The sequence below is a fragment of the Lichenostomus cassidix genome, chromosome 10 (assembly GCF_008360975.1).
Source record: "Lichenostomus cassidix isolate B80296 chromosome 10, HeHo_3.0, whole genome shotgun sequence".
Lineage (NCBI taxonomy): Eukaryota > Metazoa > Chordata > Aves > Passeriformes > Meliphagidae > Lichenostomus > Lichenostomus cassidix.
Genome location: NC_139491.1, coordinates 2,367,633 through 2,394,622, shown reverse-complemented (window position 1 = coordinate 2,394,622; position 26,990 = coordinate 2,367,633). Strand labels below are relative to the sequence as shown.

At 48.7% G+C, this 26,990-nt stretch overlaps 2 protein-coding genes across 3 annotated transcripts in view; both read right to left on the bottom strand.

The window, feature by feature from the left end:
- IGDCC3 (immunoglobulin superfamily DCC subclass member 3) overlaps nucleotides 1-16,990 on the bottom strand; it is a 94,263-nt gene extending 77,273 nt beyond the window's left edge. Inside the window, exons 1-2 of the mRNA XM_085070293.1 lie at nucleotides 16,722-16,990; nucleotides 6,584-6,889 (exon numbers count right to left, since the gene is read on the bottom strand). Of these exons, the coding sequence (XP_084926419.1) occupies nucleotides 6,584-6,889; nucleotides 16,722-16,788 (373 nt within the window). The 5' untranslated portion in view covers nucleotides 16,789-16,990. The remainder of the gene's footprint in view (nucleotides 1-6,583; nucleotides 6,890-16,721) is intronic.
- Nucleotides 16,991-23,762: 6,772 nt separating this feature from the next.
- Nucleotides 23,763-26,990, bottom strand: part of IGDCC4 (immunoglobulin superfamily DCC subclass member 4) — an 84,273-nt gene continuing 81,045 nt past the window's right edge. For both annotated transcript variants that reach the window (XM_085070287.1, XM_085070288.1), the window contains exons 19-20: nucleotides 26,713-26,877; nucleotides 23,763-25,124 (exon numbers count right to left, since the gene is read on the bottom strand). In XM_085070287.1, the coding sequence (XP_084926413.1) occupies nucleotides 24,588-25,124; nucleotides 26,713-26,877 (702 nt within the window). In that variant the 3' untranslated portion in view covers nucleotides 23,763-24,587. The remainder of the gene's footprint in view (nucleotides 25,125-26,712; nucleotides 26,878-26,990) is intronic.

The following is a 26,990-nucleotide window of genomic DNA, read 5'->3' as shown; positions in this document are numbered from 1 at the left end:
AAAGCAAGAACCTCTCTGAGAACCATATGCTGTGCCTAGGAGGAGTGGGAGCCGACTCCCTTCCCAGCAACAGGGCGGGAATGATGGGTAGAGCCAGAACCAGAGCAGAAGAGGAGGTGCATGGAGCTCAGATGCAGCATCCCTTGGTGTCAGGAAGCTCTGGCTGACATCTCTCCCAGGTCCCATCCTGCCAGCTCTGGGGAAGCAGCTTTGGCACCTGTGCAGGGGCTCACCCATAAGAGGGGATTCATGAGGTCTTACCTTGCTCATATCACTACTGCACCCAAAGGTCCCAAACATTCAATGCAGGGTCCTCAAATCCCAATCTCAATGGTTACTCACTAGATCAAGAGCACAGATTGCTCTGGTCAAATGTCCCCAGAAACTGATTCCTACTTACAGTCTTGCCAATGAATGGTGGCAGAAAAGCAGCTCCCCTCTCACCTGGGCCCCAGCCTGGCCCCAGCACAGTGCACCCCTCACAGGGAAGAAACAGCACTGACAAAACACCATGGCCAGCTAACCTGGGTCCCTGATAAACACAAAACAGCCCTCCAGGTGTTCAAAAGGGTGGGCGAATCATGGCACTGACAGCAAACACATCCTGGGTTCAGAGAAGGGAAACTGAGGCACAGCAGGTGCATGGATGTCACTGGCCACAGCATGTTCAGCTGGAACCCTTGTAAAGCAAAATGAGAGTAAAAACCATATAGAGCAGAGACCTGCCCTCCTGAATAAAATAACACAGAAGAGTGGCCCCATACTTTGAGGAGAGGCTGGAGCAGAGCAGCAGGCAGAGGGACAAGCAGGGTACAAGCACACAGGGCTGGATACTGTGCTGTCCCCCCAGAACTGCCCATGCAGGTATCACAGAGCTTCACCCCATGTTAAAAAAGCAGGCAGAGAACTGCCTCATAGTGCAGGTGCAGGCTGCAGAGATGTCAGAACTTCCTCAGCTGTGCTCCAAGAGTTAATTGAGACAAATAACTCAACAGTGCTGCCATTAATGAAATTCTTCTGATATATTTCCCCTGAGCTTTCTATAAATGACTAAGTGACATTACTGCCTGCAGTGCGAACCCCCTATATGAGAGATAACACTGCCGGAGCTAAGGTTGGCTCATCCACGTTAGAAGCCTTGGAAAGAAGTGCAAGATGATATTTAAATAACTATCACACTGCTAAGAAATGAGCAGCCAAAAGAAATATGGTCTTATAATATGCTCAAGTCTCAGGATGAATCCTGGCTGTTACATGCAGACGATGAAATGCAGTGGGTGGTAAGTGACAAACTCTTTTAATCCTGCAAATCTACTAAAATTCCCAGTCAGATCTCTCCAATTTTCCCCCAGTGACTCCTACATTTGTACATTTGTTTTGCAGCACACACAGGGCCAACTACAGCAAGAGTGCAGATGTGAGAGGCAGCATCACGTGAACCAGCATGTCCTAGGGGCAGCCAAAAGAGCTGATGGAGGGAAATAACCCACTCACCCATCATATCCATCTCCTGGAAACCTCTCACTGTGTTTCTGCTTTACTTAATTTCTTCTGCTTTCCTTTTTTTTCCTTTAGTAATTCCTCATGGGTATTTTTTCCCCTCTGAGACCCACTGCTGCAAGCCCAGAATTTGCTCTGGGCTTACCATAAGCATTCAAAGCACAGACAATATAGAAACATCACTGGCATCAGGGCTGAGCCTTTCTGCTCAGCACTGGAGAAGAAAGGGCAGTAAATATGAGCAGAGCCTCAATGGGAGAGAGGGGGGGAATGTCTATGGATGGAGGAAACTTGGCATGTAACACCAAGAGTTAAACTGCAACAAAATGCAAACGACCGTGAGCAAAAAGGTTCCTGGGAGTAAAAGGAAGATATCTCCAGAGCTGTAACAGACACCAGGGCACACCTTTACCTCCAGCAAGTTTTGCACCGGTAAAACAAGGTACAAAAGTATCTCACTTCCAACTGCAAAAACAGGTTAACTTGTCCTAAGCACAAGCCATAGGTAGGGCTCTGCTGACAACACAGATCCTGTACAGGCACAAGAGAAACCCTCGTGTTTAAGGTCTGCCTCGATGTTTTGAGCTGAGGCTCGCAATCTGCATCCAAACAGTGGCATTGCCCAGGAAATACCTTGGTGACAACTTTGGTGCCACCTTATTTAAACCTTAATTTAAAATGCTAACTTCATAATGAGTGGAACAAAACTGTGTAAAAACATTTCCCACTCTAATCCTGGTTTGATCCCCCCCAGTATGGCCTTCTTTTGTAATTACATCCCTTTGTGATCTCACTCTAATGCCTTGTATTGTGACCCATAAAATAATCAGCCCCCTTTGTCTCTCCCTAATCCTTTTAGACTTCCTTCTTGTCTCTACACTCTTATAAATGCTGCCATTATTTGGGCTCAGCAGCTCTTCCCACCACCCCAGAGCCTGGAAAGGGGGCTGCAGGTTAAACCCTGAATATATTCTGTGCAGAGGAGCTGAAACGATGGGAAGATCTTTGCTGCTTTAAAATCCCTGTGATTCCCAACCTCCTCCCCATGCCACACAGCTTGGCAGGGAAACCAACCTGCAAGTTTGCATATGCACCAGCCCTCCCCACTTCTATATTCTGCCAATGACCTGAAGGCCTTTGGCCTCGAGGTCATAGTGGCCAGTGTGTTTGTGGGGACAGCATGTTTGTCCCCAGGCTGGGCGAGAGGAGCTGCTGCTGCTGTCTGCAGGGATCAATGCAGAGAGAAGTCACAACATCTGCCTTGCCCAAGCTATCAATCCTGCCCGCCTGCTGGCAGGGTAAGTGCCATGGACAGCCACACACAGTGGGATGAAGGAGCAGGATTTGGGACAGGATGCAGAAGGAAAGGGAGTCAGCGAGCAGAAAAGAGCACAGGGATGTGTGCTGTTATGCTTGACTACAAACCAGTCACCCTACAGCAAGACATGATGAAGAAAATGTCTTTACAGGCCCAGATCTATCCAGAGCTATTATCAGGTCCTGCAGTACTTCAAATATTGGGCAGGTCCAATTCACCAAACTTCAAGAAATCTCTTTGGCTCTAAATTGCACCATTGACTTAATTCCCCTCTCCTTTTTTTTTTTTTTTTTTTTAAGCATCAGATCAAACAGGGAAAATTGCTGCTCTCAGGCTGGATACGTGCAGAGCCTGATCCGATACCCAGTTTGATGGTGATTTCCAATTAGTGGTAACTGCTTGTTATTGAGTGATATAATCAATGGGTCTTACTCCACTGGCTGGGCTGTGATTTATGATGACGTGGAGCCAGGTCCATCAAATTACAGCACTGGCAAAAAGGGCTGGAAATGCCATGAGACAACACGATCAGATCAAGTAAGGCCAAGTTAAGCAAAGGGTGGTGATGAGTAGAAAGATGGTTGTGTTCTGGGGAGCCCACCTTCCAGAGGAGTGGACTCTGGATGCTACAATTGCTCAGAGGGTACCTTCATCCACAGAGAGCCAAGGCACGTTCAGCTGCTGGCATGCACAGGGGAAATCCAGCTCCTCAGAGACCTGTGAAAACACAGCCAAGCGGTGCCTCCGGAGAACACTCTGACTATGAAACTGATTTTAATTAAGACAGCTCGGAGTCATATGAAATTACGAAACTGTCACTGGGAGACAGAAAAGATCTGCATTCAATAACCTGATCAGATTATAAAAACATGTTGCATTCCACAACCTTTTAAACTAACACACCAGGGTTTAAACAGACACAGAAACAGCAACTGAAAGAATTCCAACCGGGGTGTTAGGCAGAGGGTAGAAATTCTGAGGACCTCCCCATTCAGCTCAGTCACGCATAGGCTTCTTGCACACTTGTGCTTGTTCAAAAGAAAGTTACACTTCAAAAATACCATCAGCGTATTTAGCACCTGACCAGCCAATCCACAAACCAGCCAAAGTCCACTTCCTTCCGCTGAGTATCTTTGATTAATAATGGTGACATACAGAAATACCCCTGACTTTAATTAAATAAATTTAATAAGTTAATCTTTAGGAGGAAGGGTTTAAGATGCACTCACTCCATAAGGAAGCTGCCAGCACCTTGAGCCCATCAGGGCCGCACGCGCAGCGGCTGAGAACAGCATATTCTTCCAGTTAAATTTTACTCAATGCCAAGTGTTGAAGTAAATTTGAAACATAAAAATATGATATCCAGCCCACATTTCCTGAATGCAAATATGTACATTCCTCCAAGTCAAGAAGATTATATTCCAAGCAATAACACAAAGCCGGGGTCTGTAACGGTGATATGAGACTAACAGCCTGCCTTTGAAGACAGCGAAAAGTGCAACAGAGCTCTCGAGGGGCTCCGCTCTGTCAGATCTCTTTTATTCCTCAGTAGCATGGCCTTGATCAACTTTCAAGATTTTTGTTTGTGAAACATTTTTATTTCTCCTTTGCTTTTGTGTTCAGATGTCAGGCTCAGAGAGAAGAAGAGATCAGCACTGGGATGAGGTTTTACCCACCAGCAGTATTTACTCTGCTCTGCAAAGGTCTGCTTAGCGCTTGGCTTTTTTTCCCTTCCAGGCAGCCAGCACCCATTCCTTCAATGCAAAGGTCCCTAAAATGGGGATAATTACCCTTCTCCTTTGACTTGCTGATTGGGACTTAGAGCAAGGAAAATCACTATCTCTTGCGTGTAACCAGCCTGAGACTTGGGGGCTCAGGGTACAACTGTGATTCATTCTCAGGAGATTTCATCTATGATTAAGCAGTCCTAAGTGCAAGTGTGTGTTCCTGCAGCTCAGGCACAGCAGGGCAGCTTGCCCTGAGCAGCAGGTTACATCTGCCTACAACACCCTGTTTCATTCCCATTATCCACAGGCACCTGTGGCATCAAGGCTGGGGGGCCCCCTGTTTGTGCTGGCTTCACCCAGACCTCTTCTCAGGGCTGGCAACAAACCAAGCCTGAAGCCAGAATAGAGTCCAGAGCATTTTCAACATGATCCCTTTTTCATTTTGATTCATGTGAAGCTATGGATACAAAAGGAAACGCTATTCAGGGACACACAGCACATCACATACATATTGATGCAGGAGCCAAGATAACAGTGTGTATTGACAATCCACAATCCCAAAGGTAATTCCTCTGGCTCTCATGTCTCCCGTTTACAGGTCCAAGAAGTTTGGCATTGTGCTTGTGCATCAGTCGGCTTCCAGCTCATAAATGCCAGAGCTGTTCACCAAAAGTGCTCCAAGGTTTAGCACCACAAGACTGACAAGTTTGAGATCCAGCTGCTAATCTGGCACGGCCCCAAAGCCCTTGGCTCCTGGACAATGTCACTTCTTACACTCCTGAAAAGCTAGGTTTGCAGATGGCCACTTCATGCACTCAGGAATTGTTATACACAAGGGCTGGAGTGTTCCCTTGGTGGGCTGCCAGCCGGCCCTGGCGCTGTGGGGAGCAGGCGGCAGTGCTCCAAAAGGCCCCCCAGTTTGGGAATGAAGACAGGGGACCTCAGCCCCAGACTGTGCCTTAAACTTCTCCTGCTTTGCACCAAAAAATCATGATGATAATTTGAAAATGCAACAGAAGCATTAGTAAGTGGCTTGCACGGAAAGAAGAGCAGTAGCCATCTCCCAGACGAGTTGAAGAGCCTTTCAGCAGAACTTAACAAACCAGCGTTCTGACAGGTCTCGCTGCCCTACCACATATCCATCCTCACATCCACATAGAAATCACACCCAGCAGCAACTTCTGGTTGAATGCAAAAAGGATCAGTGGTTGCACTCCCAGAGCCCCCTCAGAGTGTGTGGGCATAGCAGGCCACCAACACAACAGGGACAGAAACTACTCAGCTTTGCCATTAGTCCTGGGACAAATACCAGCCAGAAACCAGAGCTGACAGGGGAGAACCAAGAGACCCAATAGGACCAACCACTCTGGCCAGGGCAATGCAATGGGCTAAAGCCAGGTAGCGTGTAGGGCTGCAGTCACAGCCTGCCCTGGGATCCTTCCTCCCCCACCTTTAAATTTCATTCCCTCACTGACATTTTCATCTCTCCTCCTCCAGGCTCCCCGATCAGATAATCTGTCTGGTGTTGTTAGCCTTGCCCCCAAAGGCACTGCCTGCCAGGTAGTAAATAAGACCTTGCTGCCTCTACACTGCCAGCATTAAATAACAAAATGAAAGATACCATGACCTTCAGGAGCTCTTTGCCTATGGTTTGGGAAGCACTGCCTGCCAAGCAGAGCCCAGCTGTGCTGCACAGCAAAAGGGCTTCCAAACTCACCGCAGGAGATACAAAAACCACAGACTACTTCACTGCACGATTTCAATGTAACTTACACCTCCAACACAGAGAATTTACTGTTAGAAGGTGGTTTTTAGTTTTCTACCCAAGAAAGCTGATGAGCTCTTCTTTCACATTTGGACAGCTACACAGATTAGATGCCAGCCAGATTTCGACACCGGTTCCAGGGTTTTTTCTCTTCCCTCTCTTTAATCCCCCCTCCATGAAAACCGAGCACCCACCATGCCGCCCTCCTGCTTCCCAACAAACCCCTTGTGGGATTGCCCTGCGGGGTGGGGGTGGAACAGTGCTCATACTTACTCGCTGCCTGAATCTTCGCCTTCCGGCTCACCAGGAGCCCGTAGTGGTTCTGTGCCATGCAGTCATACTCGCCTTCATCCGAGGACCCATCTCCCCGGACCCTTTGGAAGCGGGAGACGTAGAGAGATCCATTGGCCAACATAAAGGCATTCTCACTGTCCACGATCATCACACCGTTCTTCCGCCATGTGATGGTGATGGGCTGGATGCCCTCCACCTGGCAGTAGAGGATCAAGGGTTGCTCCTGCACAGCTATGTCATCACTAGGCTCCACAACGAATGCCAGCTCAGAGGAACGGCCAAAATCTAAAATTAAGAGAGTAGGACAGAGTCAGCAGCATGTCCAGGAGTAGCAGCAAGAATGAACTGCTGTGGCAGGAAACAGGGGATGATGGAAACATTTTGAACGGGCTACAAGGTGCAAGTGTTTCAGAGAAACACAAAACCCATGGGCATGTTTTTCCTCCCCAGGCTTTGCTCTCAGAACCTCAGGGTGCAATTTCTTAAAGCACAGCCACAGGGAAAGTCCTTCAAGGCTGCCTTTGGAGGCTTCAGTGAAGAAGACAGGCACACCCCTCCAGCAGCTTGCCAAACCTCAGCTCCACTCCACACTCCCCTGAAGATTGCCTCTTCACCTCCCATTGCAGGCATGCAGCAATAGGCAATTAAAACCTGCACAAGCACATGGTGTCAGCCTTTCCCAGCCGAGGAGCAGAAGTGCTCACCAGTGCTGGAAAGCCATTCCTCTCCCCACATAACCAGGCAGAGAGGGGCTGCACCGTGCCCCAGACCCGTTTGCAGCACAGCCGGCGGGGGTGAAGGGGGGATCAGCAGCTCCCGATTCAGACCATATTGCCACCGGCATCTTCCCGACACTTCTCCCGCTTGGCAGAGCAGGAGGCTGTTTGCCTCTCGCACGCAACACCGTGCCCTTCTGTCACTTTGGTCTCTCTCACGCTGTAACAGGCAAAGCATGGTGCTATTCAGCCCTTAATGAAGAGCAAGTTAAGCACCAAAATACAAATGCACAATGTTCTGGCTCAGCCACACAAAAGGTTTCTTGCAAAGCAATTACGCTAAACGATGTCCACTAGAGATAAGTTATTGCAGAATTTGTACCAACAATAGGCAAACCCTCGCTTCCCATCACACAGATACATCCTAATTTACTTCTTTTGCCAACAGAACATTTAAACGCTGTGTCTTTGGCATGTTATGCTTCACTTGGTCACAGCGCACCTTGTGAGGGTATAATTTGCCCTATAGTCATAATCAGACAGTAGAGAAGATGACAGAAATAGAACTATTGCTTAAAGATTGGCCAAAACATATGCAGACATGAAAGACAAAAAGTGACCAAGAAACAGGAGTTCTATAGATATTTGAAGGCTGTAAATGCAGGGATGGAGGTGAACTGGGTTTTTTTAAAAGAACAGCAATGGTGAAGAAATTCCAGCAGAGTAAGAAAACTATGATTTCATCCAAATATGGAAAAAAGCTTTCTAACAGTTTACTTATGCATTGGCCCTTCAATGGGTGGTTTCCCAACCTGTCATGGAGAGCTTCCCTCTTTTACAGGCTCAGGGGGACAACTCCACAGCTTCCCACAGAATTGGGACACACACAAGCAATATCTCTTGGCAAACACCAGCCACAGCACAGGCTTTGTAATGCCTGCCCCTCATACAAACCCCACCAAGGACAGGATCCCCCCACACTAGGCTCAAAACCAGAGTGGAGGGTAGACTGTTAATGCATGGTAAGAATAACAGAGATGAGAAAAGGCAGTTACACTAAAGAAAGAGAAGGGAAAAAAAGTCTGTCTTTTCTGCTCTGCAAACCCAGTGAGATTTTTTTCTTTCTTTCTGTAAATCCCCACTGCTTTCTACGGCAACTTAAATTGGATTACGGGGGATAAACATTGAGTGCAACCTGAGCCGAGGCAGATGGACGGAGCAGACAAAGACAGCAGTGGTACTGCAGGGCCAGGCCAAAGGTACTGCCAACAAGGTATGAGTATGTGCAAGGAATGGACAAACCCCACTTAGTGACAGGCACCTAAAACACACACTTTATTAACCCATTAAGTCTTAAATTGTCAGGCTAGCCCCAGCCATCTTGGTGATCTATCGCTCACTGTGACTTCTTTTTTATGAGATAGCCCTGGGGTCCTCTCAGCAAGTCAGACTGCAGCCAGCACAAACCCATCAATTACTTTTTTTTGGTGAAAATTAAGGAATTAGATGAATGCTCTGCATTTTTCTGCAAAGTGGCCAGAGTCTCAACACCATGCTGGGGCCCTATTCCCTGTGTGGGTGCTCTGGAGAGTTAGGTAGGATAAGGACCCTTGCATGCTGATACTGAGCCAAGAGGGACTTCTGACTCCAGAAAGATTGAAGATTTCAGGATTTAGTCTAACATGCAATCAGAAAAAACCCCCTAATTAAATAAATGCCCCATCTTCCCCCAGCACCCCTGTACTCTTAGATAAAACAGCTTATTATTATATGTACAATAAAAGGAAGAATCAACATAATTACATGCCCTTCCCACAATTGCTGTCATTATAACAACCATCATTAAGGCCTGTGATTGGAGATAATCATGTTTGCCTCCATAAACATTCGGTCTGCATCCTCACTCCAGGCTGCTCGATCTGCAGGAGTGATGACACTCGTAATTAGGAGGGTGTCCTCAGACATTTGATGGAATGGGGATGGACACTGGTCCTGGGGTCTCCTTAGGCTGCACTCAAGAGCAGGACTGTGACTTGAGGTGTGACACTGTGCAACTGGTTTGTAACCTGTAGACACTCTGCAGTGCCCAGAAGCACCCAAATTCCTACTCAACTCAGGTTTTTCTCATGGGATGCTTATCAGACCTTGAAGAAATCCCACTGCCTCTTTCCTGGAGTTTCAGGGCCAGGTGACCAACTAACCAGACATATGGGGAGAAGCTTAGTTCACCCCACCTGGGGATTTGGGAGAAGCCAAGCTCTGTCTTTCACCTGTCTCAAAGGCAGACTCTGAACCCTGAGCCCTCTTTTCCCAGGATGCTTAGGATATGAGAGAGAGGGACAGATGCTCCCAGAGGAATCTCCATGGTGGGACAAGAAGGTTCCTGGTGTTTGCTCTAGAGGTCATCTCAGCTGAGCCAGAGGGAGAGCACTGACAGGGTAAGGAGGCAACGGTGGGAGAGAGGGACCCAATTCCATCAGCATAAAGAACGGATTGCAGTTAGCAGTGAGGCACAGAAATGATGCTGCAAAGTTGGAAGTAAACGACACTCCAAAGGCACACGGAAATAGTAAAAGTGCAATTAATTGAGAGATAGCAAGGAATTTGCTGAGGCTGTGCACATTCATTCAGGGAGTCTCAAAACCCTAACCCTCTCCAACAGCTGGCTGTGTATCCAAACCCCACACAACATTCCAGGTACTTCCCAAAACAGACTGCGAGGCAGCGTGGCTCACAGCCACTCCCTGCTCGAGGCAGAAACTGTACAACTCTGCTCGTGGCAGCTCGAGTTTGCAGTTGGAGCCAGGGTGTCAGGCAGGCAGCTGAACAGCCCGCTCGTCTCGACGTCGGCAGTGCGCGAGGGAAAACTGCTTTGCTTTCTGCAAAGGGATGAAGGGAGGCAGTGTGATTAGCTCTGACATAAAGGCCACAAGAAAATTACTGGAATCCTCATTCTACAAGTCTCCTTTTGAGAAACATTTACCATCTCCCCGAGCAATACAATATGTGACTATATGTGCAAATATTTAACAAAAACTACTTCCCCTATTGATCAAGCAGACAGGCATACTCAGAGAAACCAATTAGCACTTGTGCTTTTGAACCAAGAGATTTATTTAGCGCTGAGAGAAAGAACTTCGAATTAATGGGAAGCTTAAAAGACACTTTGAAGTACATTTAAAAAAAAAATAAGTTTAATTATTTTTTACTTGACACTGTGATTCACATTCAGGGCTTCAAAAGAACTTGGTTATACCCCTGTATTGTCCTTTTCCATTTGGGAAACATGATTTTGGCTTTCCCTCCTGTGCTTCAGTGACTAATCTCACTGCTCTAATTAGCAGTGACATCCATCGCCAAGGACCTCAGTCACATCCTGGCTCATCCTCCTGGACCTCATCCAGACCCACAGCCAGCAGGGCCATCCCTGCCCTGGGAGCACACAGTCCCAACAGATGAAGCCTGTATTATTACTCCTGTTCTAGACAGGGAACATTAATCACAGAGGGATGAAATAAACTGCCAATGGCCCAGTCTGAGCTCATGGCAAGGCGAGATACTGTGGGAGCAGTTGGGTCCTCCCTGCTCTTCCTGGTGCAGCATCATCATGGGAGCACTGCTGGGAGCTGAAGAAAGCACCAGCTCCTTTCCCATCACACCAGCAGCACAACATCCACCTGCAAATTGCCTCACGTGAGCACAGATTTACCTCCTTCTGATTTACTGTGTCTATTCCCAGCATAACACCGCATAAATCACCAAGGATAACCACTCCGGTCCTGCTCCAGTGAAGCCAAAAGAAGATGCATAGGACCAGAGGATTTTATAGTGGGATCCAGAGGAGTATTAGGACCAAAAACCTGGATGCAGGTTGGGCTAGGCACATGAAAACCAGCTTCTGTTTTTTCAGTGGTGGGTTGTTTTTCATTCAAATCCTCCTGCAACTGGGAGGATGTGGAGGGAAGAGATATATGGACCTGAAATATGTTTTCCAACAGATTATAACAAGCTTCAGGCTGATGAAATTGGCAGCCTAAAAATCCAGCTGGTGCCCTCTTAAATCTCCTTGAGGCTGACCCAGACCCTAAGGAGAAAGCACTGCACTGCAGTAAAGTGCAAATTGGCTCTTTAGGGCATCCAGAAAATTTACATTTAAAGAAGAGGTGAATAGGCTGTAACAGGCCCCACATCTTGCTGGCAGTAAAGTTTACTAGCTCCGAATTTTTATTCCCTTTCCTTTTGGACGAGAGGTTATATAAAGCGATTTTTCCATCAGGGAGCATAAACCACATCCACTCGTTAAACGGTTGCAGGAGGTCTCTGACAGGGATAACACAACCTCTCAGCCACCTGATGCAGAGCCCAAAAACACCCAGCGTCCCTGTCCTCACTGGGGACACAGATTTTAGCTGAGGAAGCCAAACTGCCCAAAGAGCCAAAAAAGTTGGCCCAAATAATTTTCTGATATTTGAGACCAGACTGAGTAAATACCAGGAGGTTGCTTGTTGAACACTGTCGAAGCTGGAAGCATTCACAGCACAAAGAGCCTTTCCAGGACAAGCTCCAGGTCCTTGTGGGCTCCCCCATCTCTAAAGAAAGCAGGATAAAACCTGTTGGTGTAGGGCAAAGACCTTTCCTGAGCTAATTACCCACAGCAGCTCCATCCACAGTGAGGCATCCCGAGAGCACAGCAGCCAGGCGAGCGTAGGATGCGCAGTTATTTGCATTCCCCACGTGTTTTGAAGCCCTGACCAGATCACAGCCTCACCACAGAGGGCATCAGCGACACAAACACAGAGCAGGAAACAACCGCACACAAGCGGAGAGCAAATGCACAGCCAAGATGGGAAATGCTGTGCCAGAGCCGGGGTGCCCCCAGCCTTCAGCCCCCAAGGCTGCTCTAATGCAGAACAGGGCAACAGCCTAATTTATTCCCTGACCCTGCAGGAAGGCATCGGGGAGGTGGCTGTCTCCACAGCTGGGTGCTTGCACAGACCCAGCAGGAAATGGACTGGCCACGCAGTGAGTGATGGTGTTCATGGATCAGAGACTGTGCCTGGGACGATGGCACAAGGCTGCCAAAAGCGCCACAGGCGCCTTAGCATCACAGTGCCAAACCCCACCAGCCAGCACAGCCCTGCCACCAAGCCCTTGAATTTCAGCTGGAGTTCTGGCAGGCAGGGATGGCATGCAAGGAAAGGGAAGGAAAGGTCTTTCTGGAAAAGGAGAAGTTAGTGTGCACATGAAAAACTTTGAAACTATCAATTGTATCCAGAGGATTCAAAGCAAACTCAGCACTCTCCCCTCCATCCCCTCTGCCTTATCACCTCCCACCCTGAAATTCAGGATGGAGGAAAGCATCTCCTTGTTCTTCTCAAGGAACCCAGCACTGCATGGATGTCTGCTCACTCCCAAAACCAGCGCCTTGAAACATGAGCTCTTTCCTCCCTTTTCACATTCTCTCAGGTTTCAGCAGCAACGATCCTTTAGCAAAAGCATCTTCACAGCCCAGCAGAACCACTCGCCACAACCTGCATCCCCTGACTTGCCATCAGCTTCATCAACACAATCTCATGTGCAAGAACAAAAACAACAACAACAACAACAACAAAAACCAGGTAGCAAATCCTTGAGTCTGCTCTGAAACCCTGGTTTTAAATTACCAACGCAGAGTGGGTCTGGGTTGTTAAGTGACTGGCTGCTCTTGAGTGGAGGGTGCGATACAACAGTGACATCTGATATAATAGCAAGGCCAGATCAGTGTGCTATGTGCTTTCCTCATACACTCGCCTATTTGCCTCTCCCGTCTCTTAAAGTGCAATTATTGACATGTTCTCCTCCTTAACCATCAGTTTTATATGCTTGCCAATGACTCCTGAACATGTGTAAACAATTATTTTTATTTTCTTGCAAAACCAAAATGTTGGATATTCTTTTGGATAAGCAGACTTGGGTAGATTTTCATGAGCCCTGCTACATAATTTATTAGTTTCTAAACTCTGTAAAACTAAAAGCTCCACTAAAGTTCAAATAAGTTTGTGATTTCAAAGTAATTTTGAATGGACTATTCCTGTTTCTGACTAATGTTATTCAGTTGATTTAAATGGGAATTCTTAATCTGCAGAGGGAGATTCTTGCATTGTTTTGCTAGTTAAATAAAAGGACAATATCCAGGGCCAAAAGCCGAGGAGTGCAAAGCATAAATATTGGGGAGAAAAGGGACAGAGAAAAAAGCATCTTCTGTCCCAGATCCGCTGCAGGCTGCAAAATGAAGCACACGGTCTGCTCATCCCATGGGTTTGCAGCACAGTCCAAGGGTTTGTGAAACAAGGGGCTGGTATTGCGTGGGGTCACTGCTTGGCACTTCACATGCTGTGACACAAGACCCTTCAGAAGTAAGGAAATCAGAAATAAAAAAGTTCAGGCAGGCAGAAAAGAAGGACAGAGACTTTCTCATTTGCACACATAAAATGAAAGCAGTTTTGCAGCTCTCTGCCAGGCAGTGCTGCTCCTGAGCTGCTCCATGCTGGCCCATGCCAGGCTGACAGCACATGGGCCAAAACTGGGCTTGAACAGGATGGAGAGGAGTGAGGAACCAGGCTGTAATCCTGGATCTGGGATCCTCTGCCCAGATCCTCTCCTCTGGAACCCTCTGCCAGCTCCTAACTGAGTACGAGAACTTGGTCTGTGCAAGATCCAAAGGTAACAAGAGGCGCAATTACACTAGCTTAGTATTTCTAATACCCAGTGCAGGAGGTGGCAGGGCACATCAGGAGGGGACCAACCTGTCCTCTTTCCCCCTCTCTCACCTTGCTCTGTATACTTCCAAAGTTTACTTTTGGCACCACGATGGCTCCAGCAGGCATCTGAGTGCCACAGGCACGGGTGGCTGCACACTCACACCCCTGCACCAGCTTCACCCTGAGCACAGGTCCCAAACATGGTGCACGAGGAGATGGCTGTGAGACGTCTGCCCCATTTCATGGGCTGCCTGCTGCCTCCACGCGGGAAAACCACGTCCTGAGATTCTCCTGTTGAACCCCCGAGAGAGAGGAAGCCCAAATGTGGGCTTGAATTTCATACAGAGTCTCTGAGTGTTACTGGGGAAATGATACCTGATACTCTCTATGTATATTAAGAAAAAAGACAGGGTATTACACCAATTTAGGAGAAAGCAATCCTTTTTTCGTCTGAACAAAAAAGACAACAAAGCCATACAGAGTAGAAATTAGTGAAAGCTTATAGCTTCAATAATTTAGAAGTTAAGCCTACTTAAATATAAATGACGATGTTTAATTCCAAGGCTGTTACTGAGCAGAGCTGGGGAGCCTCTCGTATCCTATGCCTGCCTTTGAATGCCGGGCTCAGCAATAACAGACAAAAGCTGTCCACCACCCAGAACAAAGAGCTCCAGGAAATTAAAAAAAAAAAAAAAAGAAAATACTGTCTCGCTGCTGAGCCCCCTCCAGCACGCTGACCAGCAGCTCCCAGTGCGTAGTTCAGTCACCAGACCAGCATTTTGGGGAGTTTGAAAACCACAGGGCTGGGAGTGGAGCATCGTGTCCCGCACAGCGCGGCTCCGACACAGCATCCGTCCCCGCGGTGAGGCTGCTCCGGCGCTGATTGACACCGACGCGGGAGGGTTTATTAAATTCACCAGAGCGCAGAAACACGTTACCTCGCTGTTAACCACGTCGAGAGCGCATAAATCCGCCAAAGGGCAAAAAAACCCCCTCAAAACCGAAAAACTTTGAAAGTGTAGCCAAACACTCCTCAGCAGGGCCAGCAAAACACACCCCAAAGTCGGGAGCCGCTGACCTGCCAAGGCTCAGCATAAACAAACACACAGGGCAATTTGGACAGCAGCAGGAGATAACGTAGACACAAATTCAACTTGCTAAAGTTTTGCTTTAAAGTATTCACTTCTTTTCCTTTCCTCCCTCCCTCCCTCAAAAAAAAAAAAAGGGACTTTTAAACCATTCTCATAGTACTGCCCAGGAATCTCAACAGAATAACAAAACCTGCTTCATTATATCCACTTCACAGATCACTTCTATTTTCCGCGAGTTACACTGCCTTCTCCTCCTTGCGCGGTTGCTACGGACCACGTGGCGAGATTTATGATACGACTAACCCACAGTCTTGCCTTCTAAACACCCTAGCAGCTAATCTTTGATAAATCTAACACACACTTTTCTCCCTCTGACCATGCTGGGCTGCTTACAGGGTTCTTGTCGGTTTTTTGTTTTTCTTTTTTTTTTTTTTAACAATCCATAGAAAAAACACTGAATGGATTGGGTCAAAAGAGACTTTAAAGAGCTTCTCTTTCCAGCCCCCCTGACATAGGCAGGGACAGCTTCCACTAGCCCAGGTTGCTCAGTTCCTACTTTTCCTTATCTATAAGGCTGTTAAGAGAGACAAGAACAGGATGCACACGGGTGTTTTGCTGCAGAACAAAACAGATTAGACCCATGCATAAGTAGCATCAACAGCAGAGGGAAAACACTGCCATTTATCAGCAGGACACGTGCAGAGTAGGTCCAGGGAAAGCTCCCTTTGATGTTTTGTAGTCCGGTGGACTGTGTTACCAATGTGGACAGAGCTGGGCGTTACAGGAGAGCACAATATACTTGTCGATTTGAAGTTGCTCACCGTCATCCCTGCAACTTGTCACCCAACATCTCTATCGCAATCGCCCTCGCTGACGAACGCTACGCGTCCGTCGGGCCCTGCCTCCCGCTCCCACCGCGGCGACGACCCGAGCACGGCTGGATGCCCAGCCACGCCGCTGCCCCGGCAGCCACCACATCCCTCCCCAGCGCCAGCGATAGCGGCTCGGGCTCCACAAACACCACCGTCCCTCCCTAGAGCCCCTCGCACAAGGGGTTTCCAACTGGAAGCACAGCTCCCGGGGAGCACTTCGGGATGTCTGCGGATGAAGGCGCTGGATGGGCTGGTGCGGGACTCCACAGCCCAAGCCACGACCCCCGCTGCCCTCCCGGAGGCATGCGCCCCATTCCCGCCGAGGGATGCTGACCCGCGGGGACCCCACGCCGCACCGGCGGACACACGCGGAGCTGTTGGGCTCTGCTCAGCCCCCGCGGCGGCCCGGAGCTACGGGGAAGGGCTGAGCGCGGGGCTGCGAGTGACCGCGGACGGGCGAGGGGAACCGGGACCGGGATCGGGACCGGCGGCGAGGATGGGGAGGGACAAGGGGGCCGGGGACGAGCGGTGCCCCGGCCACCTCGGGGGTGATGAGGGGACGCGAAGTGCTGGAGGGACCGACGGACGGACGGAGCGGCCGCGGGGCGAGGGCGGCGGGGAACGGCGCCGGTGCCGGGCGCGGCGGCAGCAGGTCCGTGTCCTCCCCTCCCGCTCCCCTAGCCCGACCCGGCTCTTACCTCCGCGGCAGACAAGCAGCAGCAGCCCCAGCAGGCAGGCGGGCAGCGCGGAGCCCGGCGGAGCCATGGCATCCCGGGCGGGCGGGCTCGCCTCCCTGCGCCCCACGGGGAGGGAGCAGCCCGCCGGCAGGGAGGGAAGGAGGGGAGGGGACGGGAGGAGGGAGGGCGGCCGGGCGAGAACCACCCCCAGCTGCGGGGCGGGCAGGAGCAGGGGGGGGAAAAGGAAAGGGGAAAAAAAGGGGGAAAGCGGCTCTCAGCGGTGCTGCCCTCGGCGCGAACACGCCGCCGCGCCGGGCGGGCGGGGGGCGGCGCTGAGGGAGCGGGGCCGCCGGCGGGCGGGGGGCTGGCGGGCAGCGCCTTGCGCCATCTTGCGCATTCGCCGGGGCGCCGGCAGCGCCGGCCGGGCTGAGGGGCAGGGGGGCGGCTCCGTGAGGAGCCACTCCCGGGACACGCGGGGAGCGTGCAGGGACCCTCCGGAGTGTGCCTTCACCGGAGCCCCCTCAGGAACTCCCGTCACAGAGCTCCCATCACAGAGCGCCTCTCAAAACCCACTCCCGGGTCCACCCTCACAGATCTCCCCCCTCATGTATCTCTCTCACGAAAGCCTGTTCACGTTTGTCCCCTCACAGAAACCCTCTCTTCAGAACCCTCTCACGCGTCTGCCCTCACCGGTGCCGCTTCACGGGGCTCCCTTCACAGGGCTCCTCTCACCAGTGCCACCTCACCGGGCTCTCCCACACCGCAGCCCTGTCACCCCTGCTCCCTCACGGTCTCCCGTCCCTGGGGCAGCCCCTCAGGTCTCCCCTCACCGGAGCCCCTTCAGTCGTCTCCCGTCACAGGTCTCCCCTCGTGTGTCTCCCTCAGCAGAGCTCCTCAAGGGTCTCCCCTCGCTGGATCCCTGTAACCGCAGTGCCCTCACAGAGCTCCCCTCACGTTTCACTCCCCGGGGCTTCCCTCACAGAGCTCCAGGGCTTACAGGACACATCACGGGGCTTCCCCTCACCTGCCTTCCCTCACTGGGGCAACCTCGGGAGCGCAGAAGAGCTTGGCTTGTCACACCTCGGTGCTCCTGGTTTTAACGCTGTCCTAAAGGGACTTAGCCGAGTCAGTAATGCAGGTGTTGGACCAGCCCTCTCACCCTAGAAGAGGTCCCGGTGAGGAAGGACCCCCTAAAGGGTGAGTCGGCACCTAAATCCTGCCTCAGGAGGGTCATTTGTCTGCCCTTCTGGCATGAAATAAATATAGCTCGTCCTTACACGGCTCTCAGCCCCAGCACCCATGCAGTATTTTGTGCCTTCCAACTGATTCTACCCTGTCCCTTGGTCTGTGTTCTCCACAAACATTACTGTCAGCAGCAAAAGCCATCTCTGTAAGGACAGTTCAGTGTTTTGTGGTGTTGGCTTGGCAAAAAAAGAAAAATCTGAAATAAAAGTCGATCCTAACGAATTTATTTCTTCTGACTAAAACCAGACCGGGACTGGGTTACTAAACCCTGTAACAAGTCCTAGAAATCTGGTGAAAAACCCTTTGTGAAGAGCAGCAATGCAAGGCTCCCCTGGATGGTGCACCCTAAGCGTGTTGAAGTCGGCTAACGAGGAAAGAAGACGTCACTACATCTGCTCCACATTAAAGCTTCCTTCGTTTAGCGGAGGGCTGAGCTGTACGAGGTTGCTTTCAGCTGGGGAAGAATTTGCTCTGGCTCCGCCAGCCTCCTGGTAACATCTGAATTTCTGCGTTGTCCCTGACCTTTTGGCACCAGCCGTGCTCTTGCTCCGACTCCCTGGCTCCTGCCATGGGGCCCCATCAGCGTTTCTGTAATACTTGAAGCCATCATGGGCTCGTGGCTGCTATCACTGGGGGTGGATTGCGGGAATTAATAATTCCAAGAGAAATTAAGCACTATGTGCTTTACAGGGCTGTTTTCCCTGTGAACCACAGATTTTGGGTGTTTTTGCTGCTGAGTGCCCTGGCAGGACCCAGGGGCTGGGGGAGGTAGGTACATGTTTAGGATATAACCAAGTTCAACCCAGCATCTTGCAAGTGGCACTGGTGACAGCACTGGTGGCACATTCAGAAATCACAAGTACGTCCACTGCTGCCAAACAATAGGACTTGTGTGAAAAGCCATGAGATCTTTTAGGACAACAGCAGGTTTGGGGTTCTTGGAGCCACCTAAGAGCAGGAATTTAGAGCACTCATATTTTTCTATGCTCTGTAAGCATGAGGGCTTAGAAAAGTTGCTTTGTGCTGGAGGCAGGAATTTGCTTATCACACTGCGAGCAGAAATCGGAGCCTTTGGAAAAGCAGCAGGGTTACAGGAGTGACGCTGTCCAGCCCAAACTGAGGCTCCAAACCCTTTCCTGCAGAGCAGTCGATGGTCCATCCCTCCATCCTCCTTGCTGCTGAGGGGCCCAGGATCTGTCTGTCCATCTGCCCTCCCTCTCCACAAGGTTATCCTTCAGGAGAGCTGCCCTCAGAGGGCATCACTCACCCCTCACTCCTTGCACAGCAAACTTCCATCAGCTCCAATCGTGCTCCTGATTTACACCAATTAACTGCAAACTGAGGTCCCCAAGACACCGTTAGCAGTTTCAGCGGATGAAGTGGGAGATTAACTTGTCTGAATTCACTTCATTTATTATTCTATGTGTAATTGTGGTTACCCTGCCTGCTAACAGCCTGGGAGCTTTTCCCTTATGTACATACATGTGGGGTTTTAGCATCTGCTTTGAGGTCAGTGAGCAACAGAGAGTGGAAGCCAAAACTGTGGCACTACTTTGAGGCACTGAGCCCAGAGCCATGCCAGCAGTGGTGGGACAACCCCGGGACCTGCTTCTGGCAGCTATTTTCCCCAGCAGAAGCTGTTTTCTGTGTGCCTGTTGAGGATCTGTGGAGCAACCCTGGCCACCACATCATGCAGCCCATCGCCTCGTGCTGTGCCTGTCCCGGAGCACTGAGCTAGGCAATGCACTGCACCAGGAAATTGTAACACACAATTACCTGAGACCACGAGAAACCCAAGCCCACTGTAGTAGTATTTCCAGCTACATCCTCACACAGCGTATTGGGGTGATAAAAGGTCGGGAAGAGAAAGAAATGCAACCAGACATTTTGCTCTTCACTTCTCTCCTGTAACTGCTGTGTCCGTCCATCTCTGTCACTCATTCCATCCCACTGTGTCTCCTCTTTGCAGCCTCCAACCAGTGTCTTATTCTGTAAACTGGGAGCTGGAAGAGTGATTTGCAATCACCCATCACCCCCTCCAAGGCCCTTCCTTGCTCATTGGTGGGCTTACCTATCATTAGGAGAAAGCGTCATCACAGTTACACACTCTGACAGAGTTCCCTTTAACCACTATCAGAGAACACTGTGCTAAGTGCAGATTTATTACCTCTGTAATGCAGATAAAATGAGATTTTATGGCTCTGTAGTCGTGGCAGCATAAAGTAATAATGGAAACTATCTACTGAAGTAGGGAATGCATCCCAGGAAGAAAGGGAGATGCACAGGAGGTTAATAGCATGTCTTTGGGCACTGGCAGGTATCCTCTTGCCAATCTCACTGGACACAAGCCACCAGGTGCTCAGCCCAGTGTGCCATTTGAGAGAAGTCTCACCACTCATTTGCTAGATGCCCCTCCTTATTTTTCCCATTAAAAAATTCCCCAGCAAGATGCAGTATGAAACTGGACAAATATTTTTCCTAATAGGAATCAGTTCAAAACTGAGAAATGAGAAAGCATCCAGAAATGCCTAATGAATCCAAACTGTTCATATCTGAAATTCCAGAAGAATCCCTAAGGAACTAGGTACCCACTATCATCTCACATTCCCAGCCTTCACAGTGATGAGCTCTAGTAATGAACTGGTGTGAGCATGAATCCTGCATTCTGCTCCCACCACTGCTTCTGCCAGCGAGGTACAGACTGGAACAGCTGTAACACACTGAACCGTGAGACAAATCCCACTCTTTTTTTAAAACATTTTATTAATAACTCATTAGTTAAGGAATATAAGGACAATGTCTTCTTACACTTGAACACTAAAGAGTATTTGTGGAGTAAGAACAGTCTCTGAAGAAAGAAAGTTATAATAAAGTACAGCATGGAACCAAACACAGACACAACCTTCAAACAAGATCAAGTTCTGGTTACACATTCTTATGCACTGTGCAGAAAATGAAATTTAACTTGAAAATACAAGCAAGGGAATACAGTAACAGAAGTAGATGGTAGATTTCTGCTGGCTAAACACTTCTTTTCTAACAAAAGTATTGATTAGAAAAGACACAATGATTCTTTCAAAACACCTATTACTAAAGAGATCAAACCCATATACAGTGCTCTAGTAAAATGGTTGTTTGCTTACACAGTGTATTTCATGGGCTGATTGTTAGCTAGTAATGTGAAAAAATTCTCAAACTCTACGTTAGAAATTACCTCATTTGAACTATTTAAACCAGAACTTTGCTGCCTGTTAAGTAAGAAATCAAATTTAAGAAAAAGCTGATAGAGGTTTTTATCCATGTCACATGTTTCATGTAACAAGAAATGAAAAGAAATAAAAGGATGAGAATTGTGACTCTCACAGCAGCATGGGGAATATACAGTTGTGTAGCCAAACAGTAACATTAATACTACAAAATTATGCCAGTGAGACAAACCTGACATTTTAACAATGTAAAACAATATACACCAGCAAAAAGGTTGAACAGCAATAATCTTTAGTGTTACTGAAAGGAGGAAAAGGGAGAAAGAAGCCTGGTGTGCAGGAACAGATATTAAGCATGATGGGTAATTAAAGGTATCAACAGTTTGTGTGCCTGTGAGAAATCTGCAAGAAAGCTACTTATTTTCATGATTAAAAAAATATATGCACTGGTTGTTTCAGCTTTACACATCAAATGTGTATTATGTGTCTTCTTTGATTCACTTCAAGCTGAGACTGAAGGGTCCCTGCACATTCAGGGCAGGGGAGACCTGGGGCACAGCTGAGTTGGACAAGGAGCCCCACCACTCTGTGTGGACATGCATTCATCCAGGGACAGCTTTGGTGCTGCTGGTCAGTGGTGACCTCTTGGCTCCAAGGTTCATGACCTGCCCCACGTGCAGACACAAGGCCAGAAGGAGAACTCTGGTGCCCTGGTCATACCTGCTGCTGGCCCAACTCCTTGTGGCACAGCCCTCTGACAGGCAGGAGGCTCAGCAGGAGTGCTCCATCAGCAAACTGCCATGCCTGAGGGCAGTGACTTGGTTTGGGAGGTGAAAGGAAGTGGCCAGGGGTTCCCTTGGAGCGAGCCTTCTGAAGAAGTGCCCTTTTCTGCATACCAGCAGTGGCAATGTGGCTTGTGCAGGACCTGTTGTCACTGAGGAAGGGCAAGGACTCTTCATTGAACTAAAAGGGACCTGAGGGCCACCTGCACAATGTCCCCCCACTCTCTGCAGCGAGTGCCCAACATTGCCCAGCTGCAAGGTTTGTACCTCTGCAATTGCACCTGCTCCCAGAGAACTGTGAACTGCCCTTACTGCCTGCAATAACACTCCACTGCCTTATCTGTGACCCTGCTAAGTCATGAGTTTCAAAGTCTTGTGGCAGTGGGTTCTGGAGGTTATTTACACACTTCTCTGCCCAGTTATGTTTCCTTGCCTTTCTAGCTCCTCGCTCCAGTAGCATGCACTCACCAACTCCTGCCTTCGCCTGCTCGCTGGCACTGATTTCCAGTTTCTGTCCACAGCATTCCAGAGTCATGGCTATTCAGAGCATGAAACAGACTTTCCAAGACTCCTCAAGACATCAAGCAGCAGCTGGAGCAACAGAGCAAGCACAATGACTGGAAATACAGCTGTTTACCAGAACAGTGGGGTCATACTGGGAGGAGATGCTGCGAGCTGGGGAGAGGTAGAAGCTCCAATATCCTTCCCAACAGGGCACATGGAGACTTGAAGGTTCTCCTCTGCTGAAGAGCTGGAGCTCAAAGGGACGCAGGGTGCTGGTGAAGTAAGGTTCTCCATGCTGCAAGCAGTGGTATCTCCACCCAGTAGTCACCATGAAAAACAAAATCTGAAGTGTTTTACAGGACCTCAAGTAGGCTTACGGTTTCCCAATACAGCATGGGAAGAGTTTTAGTCAGAAAAGAGGAAGGTGGGCATCTTTTCTTTCACTTTTTAAACAAAGGTGAGATGTCTGAATCCTCCAGGAAGGCAGAACATTTACCCAACACCCATGAACAGAATTACTGATCCTTGTTACCTCTGAGGAGCTGGTCCAATCTGCAGCATTCACAGTCAAACCCTGCAAGCCTGAAGCAGGACAGGGACATGCTAAAAAACCTAGAGAAAAGTCCACCCCCAGCAGGGCCAGGTTGAGAGACATGCCAGGAGTAAGCAAACAGCATCAGCAGGAAGAAAAACTGGATGATTTTCAAGCCAGACTGACTGGTATGAGACCAAAGATTTCATTTTCATTTTAAAGCTCTGGTGGTGCTCTGCTCTCAAAAAAAAAAAATCCACCCAAAAGCACTTTGGCCAGAACTATCAGAAGTGACTGGAAAATTTCACTTGTTCATCCAAAGCTTTCAGCAAGTCCACTGCTTACAGAAGGCTGAGCGCTGCTCTCTGGAAATCAAAACCATCTGAGATGTCTCTACATGGGCTCCCAAAAAAAGAGAAAATAAATACATGCCACCAGTATCACAAATTACTTTTGCATCCCACCAGCTAAAGCAGTCTCCTTTGGCAGCTGCTGCTGCAAAACACAGTTTTACAGAGAGACACAACCCAACCCTCTGGCTGTAGGGAAGGTGTCAAAGAAACAAAGCAAGAGAGACATCAGATCTGCAGCACTATGTGTTAAAGAAGAGTCAACAACCAGTGCAAACATATTCTTTAGAAAAAGGCAGTATAAGAATAAGTTAAAACCTATAATGGACTCTAGCAAATGAGTAGATCTACTGCTTTTTTTTTTCTCCAACAGGCATGAGGTAGTTGTGTTGTTAGGGAGGAAAAAAATAAAGAAAGAGAGAAGTAGTAAAAATGCTACTCTATACCACACACTATTCCACTTTATAAAATTAAATAATATAAAGATGTTCCAAGGAAATAAAAATACATGTTGTACATTAAAAGGGACAGATGTGTACCTAAAATATTAGGTACAAGAACCTACATAAAACAAAGCCCAGGTTGGTGAAACGACCCAGACGCTGCAGAAGGTTCTATATAGTACAAGTTGTTAGAGGCACTCGTAGAGTGTGTAATAAAAGGCCACTACATCAGCCTGCTAGTAGTAGTTACTGCAGTAGCGCACACAGAGAGCCTGGTAATCCTTCTAACCACGGGAGGGCAGAAAAGGCTGGTGCTTACAGCTCACTGCCTTTGTTTCCGGGGCTCCCACCCCTCCCGGGACTGCTGTGCCAGAATCCATCCCGACGCTGCCAGGCAGTCGGTAGTGCCCAGGCACTGCCCGGGGAAGAGGCAGTTGAGAAGGACTGCTCGGTGCACTCTGCCACTTCCTAGCATTAAATGACGTCTTGCCAGTCGCCTCGAGGGCTGTGGTGAAGTGACAGCCCCAGTTTAGCACAGAAGGCTCTGTTCCATCATGATTCTGTGTCAGACTTCGGCAGACGGCGCAGTCCTGCTCCCATCAACACCCAGTTCCTCATTGGCTTCAGCGGGAAGAAGACAGACCCTTACCAACCCACCTGGCTTCCCGAAGGCCTCTGTAGAGCTGACAGGTCCAAGCCCTGCTCTGGTGAGATGCTGCACCTGCCCAGCTCCTGATGGGCTCAGCGAGCCAAGGGCAGGCAGCAGCTCACAGGGACAGGCCCTCTTAAGTGCTTCAGCTCTGCTGTGATTCAAACCAGATCAGTTCACTCTTTGTGATTGTGGACACGTGTCATGTTCTCAGATGCTGAGGATGGACTGGTTAAACCAGAGTTACTACAGGGCAGGGCCTCCTCAGGCATTGTGGAAAGCAACTGGCACTTGACTGGCTGCACATCATCCCTGCCTTCCTGGATGGAGGCTGAATCTCCACTCTCCACCGAATCCAGACTTTCTCCATGCCTGTGGAAGCCATTGGTGAGGCCAGGGATGCAAACAGCCTCTGGCTGGTCAGTCTTTGAGTTGGTACAGAGCAGCTCAGCCTGGGCCTGAGCCTCCAAATTGTCCATGCAGTCCACCAACACTTTGTCAGTGTCCTGCTGGGAACTGGGAGAGATGGGAAGAGCCAGCTCTCCCAAGGGGAGCTCTTCAGGGTCCTGGTCCTCGATTTCTGTCTCTTCACTCTCCAGGGTGTGCAGCTGGGAGTCGTAGTCTCTGTCAGAGGCTGAAAAATCAGAGTGGACAATGACCTCTGCTTCTACTTGGTGGAGGCTGGCTGGTGGGTGGCTTTTCTTTGCTTCATTCTGTTATCAAACAGGGGGGAGATTAAAAAAAAAAAAAGGTAAAGAAAAAGGTAAAGTAAGTGAAATTCAGATAATTGAGACTGTGACCAAACCAAGCATTGAAAAATATTTATTTTTAATCCCACTGAGTGCAATGGGATGTACACTTGCCTCTATTAAGCATTATCTTGATACACTTCTCAGGGCTTAAGTCTTAAGAAGCAACTCAAATCACCTCAGGACCATTATTTCTATTTTACATTTGAGAAAGCAGGTCCCAAGGGAGTGAAGTGATTTGCTCACAGTTTCTTGGCAGGCTGAAGCAACCATTGCTCCAAGCCTCTGTCAAAGACCACAATTTTCAAATCTCACCAGTCTGTTTCCATATTAAGGGCCAGATTTCTAGAGGGTGAGTGGGCAGCACTGTAGGAAACTGGCTTCTGAGATAGCTACTGGGGCTTCCTTCACTTTCCTCATTTAATTTTGGCTACATATCACAAAGTGTGTGTTCATTAAAGCCCTGGTCACAGCCTACAAAAGTCTGTGTAAATTCAAGCACTTTAATTCAGAAAGAAAACAGTAAGTTCTGTTCTGCAGTGCTTTAGTGGAGCTCAGGCTACAGATCTCCACAAATCTAGCTGACAAGCAGGTCATTTTGTGAGATTATCACTCAATAATTTAACAGACAAATTATTGTGGAAGCTCACAAAGAGCTCTCTAGGCAATCAACGCTCAGATTCTGGGCTGAGTGTGATGTAGCAGCAAGAAGACAATTCAGAGTATGGAAGCGATACCCACGTGTAATTTGCGCTTTCTGCTGAAGCCAACTTTGAGCATCATTTACATATTTTAACACTTTTCTCTTTTGTTGACAAACTCTGATGGGTAAGCTGTGCTGTAAATGGTGCCCTGTAATTGGGCTGTAAAACATTGTCTTAACTCTATCCACAATGTTAATTACATCCTGTGTATAATTGATTTTCACACCACCATCTAGGAAGGAAACAGGTAGGTTACTTAGAAGTGTTTGCTGGGGGTGGAAAATGAACTTTTAAAAAGAATAACCAAAGAAATCTTCTGGTACAGAGTCAGGTGTCAGCTTGCTTTGCTAAAACACTGCAATCCTTTTACATCTCCCAAACACAGGAGTGCATATTTATTCCAATAATGCAATATCAGAAATAGGATTTCCTCCCAGTCTGTGCACCCACATAAACAACACGAGTGCAGTGAAAATTGCTCTGCCCTATCTGGAGAAGGGAGTTTAAATCAACCCTTGATCTTTGACTCCTTTTACAGCCAAAAATGCAATCCCTCTGTCAGGCAAGCACGCTGTAGATCTTAATGGCTGTGCTGAGCACTGCAGCTCCCAACTCACTCAGGCTGATTGCTGCACAGCCACAGCAAAGACTCCAAGCAGACTGCTGGTGCCTCATTCCAGGTCCTCAGGAACCAGGAATGCCAGGACCCTGCTGACAACTGAGCTTCTGACTCCACCTGACCAGCACCAGAAATACAAGCCCACAAAAAGGGGCTAAAAAAAGGAGAAAGGGAGATGGAGAACATAAATGGAAAACCCGCAAGTCAACAAAGCACCAAAGACACCCACCATAACAGCATCATAAACCAGGGCTTGTAAGAGAAGCTTCTGCCCTGCACTGGAAGGGAGCTTCAGCGACCCATTGACAGCAGAGAGAGGCTCTTTGGTGATGGTGTCCCCGTATCTGGTGATGCTGTTTGTCCAGGCCTGGTTGGCTGATTTATTCCATGAAGACTGCAGGAGAAAAGTGGGAGGAGAAAAGATGCAGTTATTGCAGACATGGATTCTTATCCTCATACACCTGAAATGAGAAGCAGCTTGAAAAAGCAAAGTGCAAGTTGGGAAAA